Source organism: Rhinatrema bivittatum, chromosome 3, assembly GCF_901001135.1.
Source record: "Rhinatrema bivittatum chromosome 3, aRhiBiv1.1, whole genome shotgun sequence".
NCBI classification, from domain to species: Eukaryota; Metazoa; Chordata; class Amphibia; order Gymnophiona; family Rhinatrematidae; genus Rhinatrema; species Rhinatrema bivittatum.
Genome location: NC_042617.1, coordinates 587,669,414 through 587,686,264, shown reverse-complemented (window position 1 = coordinate 587,686,264; position 16,851 = coordinate 587,669,414). Strand labels below are relative to the sequence as shown.

General features: G+C 41.8%; 1 protein-coding gene across 1 annotated transcript in view; it reads right to left on the bottom strand.

Moving 5' to 3' along the window:
* Positions 1–1,108: 1,108 nt before the first annotated feature.
* The window catches only part of SOD2 (superoxide dismutase 2), a 33,957-nt gene continuing 18,214 nt past the window's right edge, over positions 1,109–16,851 (bottom strand). The window contains exons 3-5 of the mRNA XM_029596691.1: positions 11,907–12,023; positions 2,283–2,462; positions 1,109–1,495 (exon numbers count right to left, since the gene is read on the bottom strand). Coding sequence (XP_029452551.1) covers positions 1,350–1,495; positions 2,283–2,462; positions 11,907–12,023 — 443 coding nt within the window. The 3' untranslated portion in view covers positions 1,109–1,349. The remainder of the gene's footprint in view (positions 1,496–2,282; positions 2,463–11,906; positions 12,024–16,851) is intronic.

Here is a 16,851-nt window from a genome sequence, read left to right as displayed (position 1 = left end):
GCTATTAATTCATCAGTAGCCTGGGATCTTCTTAGAGTTTGGGTACTTGCCAGGTTCTTATGGCCTGGATTGGCCTCTGTTGGAAACAGGATGCTGGGCTTGATGGACCCTTGGTCTGACCCAGCATGGCAATTTCTTATGTTCTTAATATTTATTATTTGAGAGGAAAGATCTCAGTACTGGTTAAAAACTTGATAGACTGGATTCAGTACCAATTGTTGCAATCATGATTCAAAAAACCTCTTCTTTTTTTTAATAAGTTTTTTTGCAAAACCCAAATTCTTCTTAACTTTATAATGTCTTCTTCCAAAGGTTGATACTATTTCTTAATATAGTTTTCCATGTGACTCAAAAACCATTCCTTGGTATATATTGTGTATATCGTTGATATGCTACAAGTGAAACAGTCCACTTATCTAAGCCTTGCCCAAATCGAAAATTCATTCTTTACATCTTCTTTTGTCAATCGACTAAAATAGATGAATCCTCTCAAAACAAACGCCAACGTTGACAACGTTTTGCTTATCGCTGCGTCAGGGCGATCTGATTTTTAATCTTATAAGAGATTAAGCTATGGAAGAGATATCCTACAAGTGAGATGCCAATTATAAAATATAAAGGAGTATAAACAAAGTGGGAGGAGCAGGGGAAGTGGAAGAACAAGGACCTAAAAATGGTAATGGAAACCATGAGGGTGGGGACAATACTGGACCTGGTATTTATGAATGGAGATTGTTAGAACAGTTGTAGAGGAACTGCATGTCTACAAAAACCATCTGCCCCTCAACTCCCAGCTCTCCAATAGACTATGCACCACCACAATTTTAGCAGATGTCCTAAATCAGAGGCACTGAAAGGGGTCAAAGGCAATTTTCTTTATTTCACATTTTTCAAGGCAAGTTACACCAAGCCATCACCCTTGAAACACTGTAACCTTCAAAGTGCCACCAAGTGCAAAGCTAGTCCCATTGCAGAGAGAGAATGGGAGAGCTCCTAGGGGATTCTTTCGATTAAGCTTGCTAAAGTGGATTTAATACTAAAAATGTCAACTGTAATGAGGCCATCCAACAAGAACTTTGATACCGGAGGAAGAAAGCCACAGGAAAAATCTCATTTCACAAAGCATTACATCTTTATTTTGATGCGATTGAATGGTTTTGAACACTTATAACAAAGCATAAGTAGGATACAGATAGCTTTTTTTTAATTAGTGCAAAAGGTCTGTCTAAACATTTTTTCTGCTTTATAAAATTGTAGCAGTGAAAATTCAGTACTGAACAGCTCACTAGCAAATCAAAATGAAGGGCTTCCTAGTAGTGCTACTCTTGCAATACTCCAAATGCTCCATTTTACTTTTTGCAAGCCTTAAACCTCTCAGCAACATTTTCCCAGTTTATCACATTCCAAACAGCTTTTAAATAGTCGGGTCTAACATTCTTGTACTGGAGGTAATACGCGTGTTCCCATACGTCGATTCCCAGCAAGGGGATGAGACCTGAAAGGGGAAAAGCATTGAGAAAGAGAAAAGAAAAAGAAAAAAGTAAATATGTTAACTACAACGAATACATACCTCCTATACAGATCTGGATATTTATTCTCAGGACTGCACATGCATACTGGACACGTGGTAACACAAATGGGGTTGAATTAGTAAGGTTTCAACCTATTTTGGAAGTTTTTGTTTTGTTTTTTTAAATATATAGAACAGAATGAAAATCCATCCACTCCTCATCCACCGCTCAGTGCCGCATATTCAGATTTGGGTGATATTAACCTGCTCCTAAGTAGTTTTACAACGTATACCCTACTTAAAAAAAGGTTTGCTATAACTTATTTGGATTGTCTTCTCTGGCTCACAATCAAAGCTACTCAGTTTTCAGACTCATTTGCTGCAATCTGAAGAGGATCGTGGGCAGAACTGCTGGTTACAAATAGTACCAAGCCATATTATCCCTTGTCACACGTTCCTGAACACAGGTATTTACACGAAGCCGAGCATTTTTAAAAAGGAGAAGGCAGAAGGAAGTTGGTCAAAAGCTGATAAGAGCTCAGTCTTCTGAAAGACTGCATTGTAACGCACTTGTTCACAACTGCAAAATTTATAGTGGTGTTCATTGTTTCAAAGATGCAAAATCTTAAATAGCAGAGTAGATGAGGTTGATACTAGAAATGCTCCGCACTCAGTTTTAAAGTGTAATGCATTTCTACTAAACTCCATTATATTGAGTGGCAGTCGGCGTTCTTGGTGCACTCACCTAGCTCCAATAAGATCCTCCTCTTACCTGTTGACCCTTGTAGTGGATCCTGGTTGGAACAAGCAGCAAGTTGTAAGTGATCGGCATCCTTATTATAGCCAAGCCACCCCCAGCCTGAGCCTTGGACCCCAACTGTTATTGCAGTCATCTTCTCCTTGAACTTCTCAAAGGAGCCAAAGTCACGCTTGATAGCCTCCAAAAGTGCCCCTATGTAAATGTAAACAAATATTCAAACTTAGAAATGGCTTTCGTAACCAACTTATGTGCAAAACTGAACAGTACCACCAATAACTCCCTTTCCCAACAGATGTGGAGATTTAGCTGCAAGCATGATATCAACAGTAGCTGGCATCCTGAAGAGCTTCCTCTGCCATTTTCCAATCTTATAACGCCAAGCTAATGTAATTGCATTAGACTTCTCATATTGCTGCACTAGCAGTGTGAAACTGCACTACATAATGAATAGTATATTGAGACAACCAAAAGAAAACGTACTGAAGTTCCCATACATAAGAACTGCCATGCTGGATAAGACCAAGGTCCATCACGCTCAGCATCTTGTCTCGGACTGTGGCCAATCCAGGTTGCAATTACCTGGTAGTTCCAGTAACATAGATCTAATTCCTGTTACTCACTCCCGGGGATAGAAACCGCTTTATTTACTCTACCTGGCTAATCACATGTTATGGACTTCCAGGAATTTGTCCAAGCTATGCTAGTCGCCTTGACCACATCCTCTGGCAACAGATTCCACAGCTTGACTGTGTGCAGAGGGAAAATATTTTCTACAATTTGTTTTGACTCTGCTCCATGACACGACCCCTTGTTTTAGTACTATTTGAAAGGGTAAAAACTGTCCTTTCCTATTTATTCCATCCCATTCATGATTTTATCAACTTTTATCATGCCCCTCTCAGCCATCTCTTTTTCAAACTAAAGAGCCCTAGCCTGCATAGGAATATTTCAAATCTCCTTTATCATTTTTGTCACCCTCCTCTGCACCTTTCCTAGTTCTGCAATACCGTATATCTTTGAGATGCAGCAACTAGAACTGCACAGAATGGCTCAATCCAGAGGTAATATATTTTCGGTTTATTTTCCATTACTTTTGGGATCATTCCAGATATTCTATTTGCCTTATTTTTCAATTAACAGTTTTATTGTGACATTTTCAAGCTTACAACCAATGCCACAAAAGTACAATTCAAATAAAACTTCAAACCGGTACAATCCTATAATGCAAGCTCAATAATAGGTGGTACATATAGCTTTGAAGAACTCTAAACCACAAACATCCCCTCCTTTCCCCACCCCAAAAGGTCCCCATCTCCCCCCACTCATTCAGAGCGAAGCAACAGAAAAAGCTATAAAAGCTATAAAATATAATTAAGTGTAAAGCACAATCTTACACAGATTATCAGCCTGATCAGTAGAAGGGTTAAAAGGAAAATACAGTCCAAAGACATTAAGTATTTTGGTGTCAATACCAGAGCCATCCAAAAAATGGCAAAGGTAAAACAGAATAACTGATAGGAGCTAGGGATAACGACGGTTCTGAGACTTCTTTTTCTATGTTACATATGCTTCCCACATCTGTTCAAATTTGTGCATCCTATGCCTTTTTAAAGCAGTTAGATTATTCAACCTACATACCTGTTCTAAGTGCTATCTATATCTAAAATCAATAGAGCACATAGCGGTTTCCAAAAATAGGCAAGTTTGCATTGAGCAGCCGGGTATTTATTTATTTATTTAAATTCTTTCAATATACCGATGCTCAAGACCAGGTCTTATCGTACCGGTTTACAATAAACTAGGGGGAACCAGTTAACAATGAAAGCAAAAAGTTACATTATAACAGGGAAAGTGGAACTAGGCTGTTAGAAAAAGGATAGGATGGGGTTAATGCAGTTAGTGTAGCTGGGTTCAAAAAAGGATTGGACAAGTTCTTGGAGGAGAAGTCCATTAACGGCTATTAATCAATTTTACTTAGGGAATAGCCACTGCTATTAATTGCATCAGTAGCATGGGATCTTCTTAGTGTTTGGGTAATTGCCAGGTTCTTGTGGCCTGGTTTGGCCTCTGTTGGAAACAAGATGCTGGGCTTGATGGCCCCTTGGTCTGACCCAGCATGGCAATTTATGTATTTAACATTTTTATATACAGACATTAGTTAGAAACATCACATCGGTTTCCATAAAACAATAATGCAGCCAACAGGGCTTTACAGTGTAACTGATATTAAAACTGGGGGAGTGGAGGGGGAAGGGGAAAATTAGGGTATAGATTGTACATAAATTTCAATCTGTAAATCTATCATTGAATGAGGGGGAATAGGATATAGATAGCATTAAAGAATGAAATTTATGTACAATCATTGAAGGAGAGAAACTATTATGTACAAATATTAAACGGCAATATGTACAATCAATAAAACAAAATTACAATAGAAGCAGAGATATATTAAGTGTAGTAGTTAAACTAGGGGGCTGATATGGGAAGGGAAACTGCCAACGGGGTAAGTTGGAAGTAAAGATAATATGTAGAAGGTATGGGAAGCAGAGTTGCCGGGGATTACATTGGAAGTAAAGTGAATAAGTGGCAGGTAAGGTTATTGCAGGGTGAGAATTGAAATGCTGAGAAGGGGGTAAGACAACTGTTGAATTTGAAAAATGCCAGGGGGGAGGAAGGTGTCAGGTGTAAGCCTGCATGAACAGCCAGGTTTTAAGATTTTGTCTGAATTTATTTTGGACATGTTTCTTGGCGCAAGTTGGTGGGCATAGAGGTCCAAAGTGTAGGTCCTGCTAAGGATAGAGACCGTTCTTTGGTGGAAGTAAGAAGACAGAGTTTGGGGGAAGGGGTGTGTAAGGTTGCAAGATAGGGTGTTCTGGTAGGTCTCGTGGTGGAGCGAAACTGTAAAGCGTCAGTAAACCAGAGCATATTTGGATTGTGGATGGCTTTGTGTATGAGTGCCTTAAAGCGAATCCTGGATGCTAGAACATAATTTCTTATGTTCCAATTCACTGCTCCAGTTCTGGCATAGCTGCGCACAGTCCATTGCTTATTTCCTATTCATCAAAAAAACGATAGATAAAACGATTGTGTGTCTGACTGGGTCCTCTACATCAAAAAAAAAAAATCTGACAAGTATTCCCTATTATAAGAAGCCCAGTTCCGTATTCCAACGGATGTAATATAATGCTTAACCTCTAAGAAAACATAATAATGGTTTCGATCTAAATTAAATTTCTCCACCAACACCGGGAAGGTCTTAATCATCCCCTTTCCAGTAAGAAACTGGGAAATGGTTTTCAAACCCAAGGATTTCCAAATTGCAAAAATGGGACTGATGGAGCCGAGCAAGAAGTGACCATTCCCCACTATGGGCAACAATTATGTAGTGTAGCTGTTTAACTGGGGCAATTGTCAAAGATATTTCCATGCCCAGACAAGAGGAGTCAATAGAAACCTGTTTCAAAGCACTATCGCAAAGAACGGTGGGATGATGTAGAAGAATTATGCAGGGAAAAAGCTTTCCTTGCTCCATTTGCGTAGGGGTAGAGAATTGCGTACCCAGTAGCCAGTCAGCTACATGTCTAAGAACATAGGCTACATTATATAAGCTTACGTCTGCTAAACCAAGACCCCCTCTATCACGCATCATCAATTTAATCAGGGCCAATCTGGGCTTCGCATTCTTCCAAAGATATTTGTGCAGCAGTTTTTCAAGGTTACAATAGTCTCGATTTGTTAAGAAACCAGGCAGCATCTGAAACATGTAGAGCCATTTTGGTAAGACTCATCTGAAAGCAATTCACTCGACCTAATAGAGATAATGGGAGATCTTGCCAATGATGAAAGACCTCTTTTGTAGTGGTTAGTAGCCGCTGATAATTAACCTTGTAGAGCTTGCTCGGATCAACCTGTAGCATTATGCCTAAAGTAATAGAATCTGGCATCCAGTGCATTAGAAAATTATCTCCCCAGGTGTCCCTCACACACTTGTCTATGTTTAATTTCAATCCTGCTACTGCCCCATATGCAGTCATGTCTTAACACAGCAGTCAAAGATGTTTTGGGGTCAGCGATATGTAGCAGAATATCGCCAGCAAAGACTACTATTTTTAACTCATATCTACATTTCCCATCAAGGGGGATCCTTGTTTCTAATCATGAGAAGGGACTCCAGTGCAAGATTAAAAAGTAAGGGAGATAATTTTATTTATTTATTTATTTTAATTTTTTATATACCGGCATTCGCGATGGGAGTCGCATCATGTCGGTTTACAATTAACAGGGTGTGACAAGAGGAGAAAAACTTAGAACATTAACATGTGATATAAGAAGAAATAGCAGTTACAATAAAACAGGGACATGGACGGCCTTGCCTTACCCCTCTACTTAAACAGATGGGATCTGAATTACAACCATTGATACATAGGCCTGCGGGTTATTTAATAGTTTCAGGGCTTGTAAAAAAAAAAAAAAAAAAAGTTTTCTATCCCGAAACTCTAAGGGGCGTAATCCTTTTAAACCCGCTCCTGCATGCACCGAGCCTATTTTGCATAGGCCCGGCGATGCACGCAACCCCGGGACACGCGTATGTCCCGGGGCATCGTGCTCCAGCACTTGGCCAGCGCGCGCAATCTGCGCCTGCCCAGAGGCAGGCATAAATAAAAAAATAAAAGTAGGGGGGAATTTAAGAAGGGCTGTGGGGGCGGGTTAGATAGGGGAAGCGGAGGGATCGGGAAAAGCCATCGGGGCTTCCCTAAGGCTCGGCGCGCGCAAGGTGCACAAGTGTGCACCCCCCCCCTTGCGTGCGCCGACCCTGGATTTTATAACATGCGCGTGGATGTTATAAAATCGGCGTAGATACGAAAATTTGGCCCTAATGTTTGAAACACAATCGCATTCCAGGCGATCGAACACCAAAGATGACATCTGTCCATTTTTGGACAGATGTCATCTTTGGTGTTCAATCGCCTGGATAATTGTGTCTAAGGATAATTGTCATAGGACAATTGTCATAGGATAATTGTGTCTAAGGACACAATTATCCTATGTATATTTTTAATAGGGTAGTGGCCCTTCACGAATCAAACTTGCTCCTCCCCAATGAGAGTAGGCATAAGTTTGGCCAACTGATCAGCCAATATTTTTGCCAAAAGTTTAATGTCAAAATCTAACAAAGAGATTGGATGGTAGGCAGCACTTTGGTAGCACTATAATGGCAGCTCGAATTTGGGGGGAGGGGAGTGTCAATGGAAAATGTCCCTGATCTACCAACTCTTTAAACTTTCCCCCCTACCCTGGAAGAAAGAAGTTTATAAAATTCTGATGAAAATCCGTTTGGACCTGGTGTTCTCAGCAAATTGGCTTCTGCAGTGCCCTGCGTTCTCTCTTGCAAATGAATAGGCTGGTTCAGGGACTGTAGTTGCACTGCATTAATTTGTGGCAGACGGTTGGTCTTCAAATGTGTTTGAATATTATGCAGATTACCTGGGGCCGGTGTTGTAGTAATCTTTAAAGATAGGACTAATATCCTCCCCTGACTCAACCACCTCACCCGACGTACTCCGCAACATAGTCACATATCTTGTCTGTGTCCAACTGTCAGATTAGCCAAAGATTTGCTGGTAAAATGTGTATTTATAGTAGATAATTCCCTTCTTAGCCCTCTGTATCGCAATATGTTCAAAGCGGATTGTGTAGCCAAGACATTTCCCGTATGAGATGCAGCTGGGGCTCGATCATACCTAGGCTTATCAGAGCACAGTTGTTTTTCTAAGGTTAACACCCTGCCCGACGTGGCTTTTTTTCCACGCTGCCACATAGGATATATCTCCCCATAATACCGCTTTAGTGGTGTTCCAAGAGTGTGGGCACGTCCTGATGCATCCCATTGGTCATTAAAAAAAAAAAATCTCATTCCCCCCCCCCCCCCCCCCCCCCCAAATAGTCTCTGAATACAACATCCTGATAAAGATCTGGGGGGAACTGCCACTTTGGGGAGGTCCATCCATACAGGCACGTGGTCTGAGATAACTAAGGGGCCAATCTTTTAATCTAAGACCCCCCGAGAAAGCCAAACAGGACCCAAGCATATAATCTATCCAAGACTGTGAGTTATGTGCCCAGGAAACGTGCGTATTCTATATCCAATGGATGTAATAGTCGCCAGGCATCAACTAAATCCATAATGGAGCACAAATTATTGATGCCTTTATCCAGTGTTGTGTCAGGATTCGCAAGCGCTCCAGAATGGTCTAAGCAATTATTAGCCACACAATTAAAATGACCGCAGAGGATTACAGGGATTTATGTATAGGACAATAGCCTAGCTATTTCAACAAAAACAGAATGATCATAATTATTTGGATTATATTACAGAGCACAATACGCTTCCCATTCAAAAGACCTTCCACCACCAAGTATCTTCCCTCACTATCTGAAAGGGTTTTAGTGTCCTGAAAAGCTACAGTTTGGGCTATTAAAATCTCCACTCCCGCAAGTTAATCTGAGTACAGGATACTTTTCCCCACCCATTGTCTTCGTAGTTTCCCATGTTCCACTGCATCCAATCTTGTTTCTTGAAGCATTGCAACGTATGTTCTCCACCGCTTTAACGCTTGCAATTCCCCCCACATTCCAGGTATGGTAATGTGTGCTGGATGGGGTCATTGGATTGGAGGGGGAAATGATCTACGAATGATATAATGCATAGGCCAGTCAGAGGCCCCAGCCCTCCACTTAATATAACCACCTGTGCCCCTACCCAAAACTCTACCTTCCCAACCCCCTTGCCCATCCCTCCCCACTCCTTTCCAACCTGTACTGTTATACCGCGAGGTCTAACCTACAGCCCACATGTGCTGGAGAGGGACATGGAATACCTGTCTTGGGGCTCCACTCCCCATAAGCACGACACCTGCTCAACAGGTAGATAAGCCATGAAACAGCCTAACAAGAGAATTAAGACATGCAGAGCACCTATAAAACTGCCCAGCACAACTGTAGAAGAAGAGTGGAGGCACAGGAGTAGAAGAGATAAGTTCCCATCCCTTCTTTATCTGGAAACATGCCAACATCCACTAGAATATCCATGATATTAACCAGGGGGGGCCAAAAATCAGCAAGAAATACCTTTAAACTGCTCTTAACCACAAACACCACCTTCCAATCCTCTAATCACACTGTCTGTGCTCTCTCAGTGTTGCTCCAAAGACTCTGCTGTTTTCAAGTGGGAACGCCAAAAGCCTCTGCAGTTTCAAACTCTTGCTGCACATTATTTATTGTAAGTAACACAGCTTGGCAGGGAACTGCATACAAAGCGTATCTGCTGCTGAACCAATTTGGAGCAGATGGAAGTAAAAGCTTTACGCTTAGCAGCCACTGTGGCAGAGTAATTGCAAACATTAACACAGGATGCCCTTCATAGGTCAATCTTTTTTTTTGCCGATATTGCTTCAGCACTTCACGTTCAAAGTCTAAAAACTGTGCTATCACCGGTCTAGGTTCCCCTACACAGACCCGGGCAGTGCACACGTTCAAAGCACTCACTTCTCCAGCACCACTTCCTGAGAAAGCTCGGTTTGCAGCCACTCTCCCAAGGCGTCCCACAAATCACAATCAGTAAGTGTCTCTGGGATGCCGATAAAACGCAAGTTACTTCTCTAAATCATCGACCAGTGCCTTTGCCGCTTCAGACTTAATGTCGCCACTTCCCGATCTATGGCCTGTATTCTCTCATCCACCCCAGAGAGTTGCAATTCCTCTTCCGTGATGCGGCGCGAGTTATCTATTAACGTCGCCTGTAAATCATCGAATCAGAAGCAGATTTTATCTAACTTAGCATCCATTGCATTTAGGATCGGTGAAGCCGATTCTGCCCCATCTCTACCATCTGACACAGGAGATGGCGGGCCGCTCGACCCGGAGCCATTTTGCTTACCCTGGGCCGGAGTTTCTCTTTCCTTTGCAATTTCGCCGCCATCCTGAGCTTGCAGCGGCAGAAGACTGCCATAAGGCTATCCACATGAGATGTACTCTATCAACAGGGCTCACTTCAGTCACAGTACAAAAAGAAGCGGGAGATGAAGCTCAGTTAGGAGAGTGGGACCCTGGAGCTAACAAGGCTTACGTCCTCGCGCTCTCTCCTCCGCTCTGATTTTAATAAAGATTTATTTATATCACCACCCTGAAAAACCATAGCACACTGAACCATGAAAAATCACAAATCTTCCACAGAATGTCCTAAATCAATCCAATGGTGTACCAGCAGAGCTTCTGTTTTACCTACATAAAATAATGCACATGGGCATGTAATGATATATATATAACCGCCAAGGAATCGCAAGATGTAGTAGATTTTAAAATCACTGATGTCAGTAACAGGATGCACAAAACGGGAAATGGTTAATGATAAATGACATATGGAACAATGGGTATAGGGTTGATGACCAGATATATGATAATATTCAAATCTACATACTCCTGCGGTGATTACTAACATATCCCTTCTATTTCAGGGACGTTTGAATGAAAAAAAAAATAGGCAAATCAATCAAATGTTGAAATCCACCGAGTAGGTGCCAACGTAGTTTAATAATATTGATTGCTTTGCCTACTTGCCATCCAGTTAGCAATACACATATTAAGGAAGGAGACTTGCGTGATTGTTAGAGATTTACTTTTTAACTTCCATTTGTGTAAAGTGCTCGCTTATATGAGTGACGAATATTCATCAGATAACCAACAGCATGTTTATCGAAATCTGCTACTGATGTACAAACAAAAAAATTGTCCCGTTTGGAATATTTTCTCTGACAAGTTTTCAGGTGAAAACTCTTAAAATGTAGTAAACCGTTTCTATTGGTAGGCTTTCTAAAAAGTGCAATAATTAAACTACCAATTGTCCACAGTTACTTTCATGTCCAAGAATGATAAATGTGTTTTACTGACACTACCAGAGAAAAGCAAATTACTATCACACTGATTGATGTAGGAATCAAGCAATTCTAATTCAATATTAGTTCCATGCAATATCATAAATGTCATCTATATAACAAAACTATATATAAAGTTAACCCCAGTAGTAAAAGAATGTAAGAGAGAGAGAGAGAGAATCAGGTCCCCCTAATTACTGTGGGGGGATCTTTTAACAGGTGCAAACTTAAGGAGCAGTCCGGTGGAAATGCCATTCTTGTGCAGGAGACCTGGATATAATTAATCGGGCCTCATTCACAATCCCTGAAGGAAGGGAGCCTCAGCTATCACATAATGGCATCCATTGGTGACTAGACTCTGGATGCACGAAAGCCAAGGTGAGAGAGAGCACCCCCAGTCTGTGGCCCCTGCCATGGCTGAGCAATGGGCAAAGCTCCTGGGGAGTTAGAGATAAAAGCACATGGCACTGTAGCCCTAGTAGAGGCTGTTCTGATAGAGCCGGAAGCCAAGGAACAGAGCAAAATAAGGAAAGTTTTAATATAATAGAACAACAGGCAAACACACCTGAAGAGGGAGCAATATTGAAAAACCAGGCAAACTGGTACAGAGAAAATCTACTTGGTACTTTTGCTATGAAAAGCACTTCCAATGATTTTAAAGATCAGAGCCTGTCAAAAAAACAAAAACAAAACCACTACCACTAACCTTTTGGTTCTCCTCCTCCAGTTGGGGAAAGGTTTGTCCAAAATATACTGTGATTGATGTGGCCGCCTCCATTGAACCTCAGTGAAGGCTGAAGAGCTACCTGAACTGTAACATCACCTAGAAATAAATTCAAACTAGTATAGTCCTCAGTATGTAACTGGATCAAGACAGGACATGCTACATTTATTCGTAAATGAACAAATAAAAAACCAAGTTCTTTGCATCATGCATATAGAGCAGAGAGCTTTCCAGTGGACCTTCTGAAAATTGTAGCTAATCCACTTTGTCTTAAAAACAAGAAGAAATTACTACTTACCTGATAACCTCTTTTTTTTGTTGTTTGTTTAAAAAAAAACAAAAAACAAAAAACCACCTTATCCATGACCAGTGGATTATGCACCTCTACCAGAAGATGGAGACAGAGCAAAGCTGAAGTCATGGTATATATACCCCTGCGCCAACATCAGCCCACCAGTATTCTCTGCAAAATCCAACTGTGGACAACTCTTCAGTACATGAACATAAAACTTTTAGCAGACAACCATTCAAGCCCTCAGTTAACAGGAAAACACTGAGCTCAGACAAGGAGTGTAATATCACTAATCTAGGAACTGGATGTGATATTAGCTGGTCATACTCTAGACCTGATTTTCATAAACTCAGGCTTCTCACATTCTACCCCTCCTGAATCCATCCCAGTCCCCACTACCCTCACGAGGAAGAAAAATCCCAAAGCTCACCCCCCTCAATCTACATTTCACTACAGGAGATCATGCACACCTGAGGTCCTCAGTGAGCACCTAGACAAGGAACTTCTCAACCTAGATATCTCAAACCCCAACTCGGCTCTACTCTCATGGCACAGTATCAGTAGCGAACAAACTATGCCCTCTTGCAGCCAAAAAACTCAGACATCAAAAGGAAACAACCGTGATTCTCCGATGAACTCAGAAAACTTAAATAAAACCTCAGACAGAAAGAGAACAAATGGCGTAAGACCCCCTGCCCTAGCACACTAGATGCCTACAAATCAGCCCTACACTTCTACAGGAACTCCACTCTTTGAACAAAAAGATTTTTACGCTCACAGAATCCACGACCTTGTTTTCAACACCAAGGCCCTATTCTCCTATGTATCGGACCTCACAAAAACCACCACCTCGTCCATCCCTGATGATCAAGCACAATCCAAGGCAAACGAACTTGCAATCGTCTTCCAGAGCAAAATATCCAACCTATTAACACTCCTGCCCACCCAACTCTACCACTACTCTATCTCCATGTCTCCCCCCTCAAACACCGGAGCATCACTTGAATCATTTGAACCTACATCTGCCCTAGAGATAGAATCCCTAATAAAGAAAATGAAACCCTCTTACCATCCCCTCGACCAAACCCCGACTAAACAACTCCTATCGGTGCCGGACACAATCTCCAAACATCTGGCAGACATCATAAACTGCTCACTATCACAAGGAATCTTCCCCGACGTGCTAAAACTCGCCACTCTCAAACCCCTTCTCAAGAAACCAAACCTAGACCTAGGGAACCCAACAATTTCCGTTCCATCTCCAATCTGCCTTTTGTTGCTAAGATTATGGAAAAACTAGTCAATACCCAACTATCAGACTACCTGGAAGACCATAACATTCTCCACTCTATGCAATATGGATTCCGCAAATCATTAAGCACTGAAATCCTCCTCATTTCCCTCACAGACCACCTCACCATGGGCCTGGACACAGGATACTCCTTCCTACTAGTACTTCTTGACTTCTTGGCTGCATTTGACACTGTGAACCACCCCATTCTCCTAAAACGACTCTCAGACATCGGGATAACAGGAACAGCTTTCAGATGGTTCGATTCCTTCCTCACAAAGTCAAAATCAATAATAAAGAATCCCCATGCATCAACTCCACTTGAGGAGTACCTCAGGGCTCCTCCCTGTCACCCACCCTCTTCAATATCTATCTTCTTCCCCTCTGCCAGCTGCTTACGAAACTAAAACTCAAACACTATCTCTACGCCGACGACGTACAAATCCTGATCCCGATAACCGAATCCCTCACAAAAACACTTAAGTTTTGGGACAACTGCATCCAAGATATCAACCTCCTCCTCACTAGCCTAAACCTTGTTCAACTCGTCTAAGATGGAATTGCTCCTTATATCTCCCAGCCACAACGATAACCTTCAATTGACCCACACCAACACACTGGTCAGCCAAGCAAGAGATCTCGGAGTTATAATAGATAATCAGCTAAATCTAGAGAAATTCATCAATAACACAACCAAGGACTGCTTCTACAAACTAAGACTCAAACCCCTTCTGTACTTCCATGACTTCAGAACTGTCCTCCAGGCCATTATATTTTCCAAGTTAGACTATTGCAATTCTATTCTACTAGGTCTTCCCGCCTCCTCCATCAAACCACTTCAGATGCTTCAAAACTCAGCAGCCAGAATCTTAAATTCCAACAGAAGAGACCACATCACACCTATCCTCAAAAATCTGCACTGGCTTCCTGTAAGCTTTAGAATCTTACCCAAGGCTCTCACCATCATTCACAAAACCATTTACAATCGGATCCCAATCGATCTCCAATGCCCACTCACACTCCACACCTCTTCAAGACCTATCAGAGAAGCCTACAGGGGATCTCTACAACCCCCCCACCCCCCCAGCCAAATCAACTTGTCATTCAGCCACCAGAGAACGAGCCTTCTTGACAGCGGGACCAACCATCTGGAATGCTATGCCCCCTGACCTCAGACAAGAACCCTGCTTATTCATGTTCAGAAAAAAACTCAAGACGTGGCTGTTTCAACAAGCCTTCCCTTAATCTAAAACCCATCCCAGCTATATCCACACTCCAATGACACCTATTCAATACACTCAATTACAGATATTATAAATGATTTGTTATTGTTTTAGTTCTGAGTTACCTTCTGCCACTGGCTCCTCTTCTCCCCAGTTCAAAAACCCCTGTTATATTGTAACTTTCTACCTTCCTTTATATTTATGTTAACGTTATTACCCCTTGTTCCATGTAAACCGATTTGATATGATCTGTATCATGATTGTCGGTATAGAAAAGTACTAAATAAATAATTACCAATAATCCCAAGAAACATAGCCACTCAGGAGGACAACAGCACCACCATCCAGCAGCCATTAAAGAAAAGGAAATTATCAGGCTGGCTGTGTGTATATATATATATAATTGGCTAAGTTCCTATCTTAGCATCCAGACAAGTGGATCCACATCAGTGGGTTACGCACCTCTACCAGCAAATGGAGACTAATCAAAGCTGATGTCACAATACATATACCCCTGCACTGACATCTGCCCACCAGTATTATCAGTCTCCAGCAGATAGTGGACGTGCACCTCCCTACTGGGGACTGCGTTAGAAGGTGAACAATTTTATTGCCCTGCTCCCTTGTGGTGATGCATTATGGTCCTTCCCACAGTTGAGTTTCCTGAGGTGATATCTTTGGATCCCTTCCTCAGATGAGTGCCTTGGTCACATAGCTGGTTTCTGCCACCGTGAGATTAGCTGTATGTGTAAAAAAAAAAAAAAAAAAGGCAAGCAGGTGAAGGTCTATGCCCTCTCCCCCACAGCTGGAAGACCAACTCTGTACTCGGCCGGGATGGGCTGAGCTCAGGCACTTGTCTGGATGCTAAGAAAGGAACTTAGCCAATTAGAACTTACCTGGCTAAGTTACGATGTATATTCGGTGGCACAGTGAAGCTTGTTGAAACAGCCACGTCTTGAGTTTTTTTTCTGAACATGCCCTATATAATCTACCTGCCTAAGTTTAGACCTGCTCTATGGTGCCATCTAAACTTACACATATACTTATGCAGCTAACTCACTCTGCCCAGTACACGTCTATTTTTTGTGCATGTAACTTTTAGCCATATAAAAGGGACTTATATGGCTATGTGGCGGCCGAATGTCTGTGCAAATTTGATGGCCACTACTTGCCACATAAGTCCTGCTTATCTGGCTAAATAGCACTTAACGCGCTTTAAAAAAAAAAAAAAAATCGGTCCAGAGTCTTTATACTTTACACCATATCCATAAATAATATTCATTAGCTATACTGGCAGAGCCAATACATCTTAGCAAATACTTTCAGTACCTTTTTCCAACTACCATGTATAACAGATTATTTACTATAATGGACTTATAGGCTCATTTATCAAAATGCGTTCTGGCATTAATGCACACGATAATGCCATAATGCATGCGAAAAGTACAGTAACGCATAGCATGAATGCAAATTTGAGGGGGCGGGATCAGGGGCCATATCGTGCAGTGTGATAGCATGCGTTATGCTATCAGATGTTTTTAACGCCAGAGATAACTACACCTTTTTCCCTGGTGTTAAGCTGTGCAATATGTCCAAAATGGCTATAGCACAATTCACGATAAATTTTTGGAATTGCATTTTGGCCATTTCTGGGCTTGAGGCAAAAGAGAGCGAAAGACTCTGGGGAGGGCCTCACTGTGTGCACCTCCTTATCTCTCTCTAGGAGGGCCACCTGATAGGTGAGGGGTTAGTGATGGTTGATGGTGCCATCAAGCTAGGGTGAGAGAACACAGTACAAAATTTCATCTTTGTGAGATTTTCCTCACTCCAAATGATGTCAAATCTTCACCAAGGCGTACTGTGCTGGTCGTACGTCTCACTCTACATGTGAAAGTGGCCCCTAAACCACCAGTAACACCTCACCTCGACCTATCAGGTGGCACTGCTAGAGAGATATAAATAACTACTATGAGGGTCTTGTAGATAGTCTCTCTCTCGGGTGTGAAAAATAGGGATTATCGTAGTGCACACTAGTAAGTTACTGCACCACATAGGTATTATTTCCATAAACATGCCCCTTTTTGGTAACACATGCTATAACGTTTTTTGAACAATGATGGG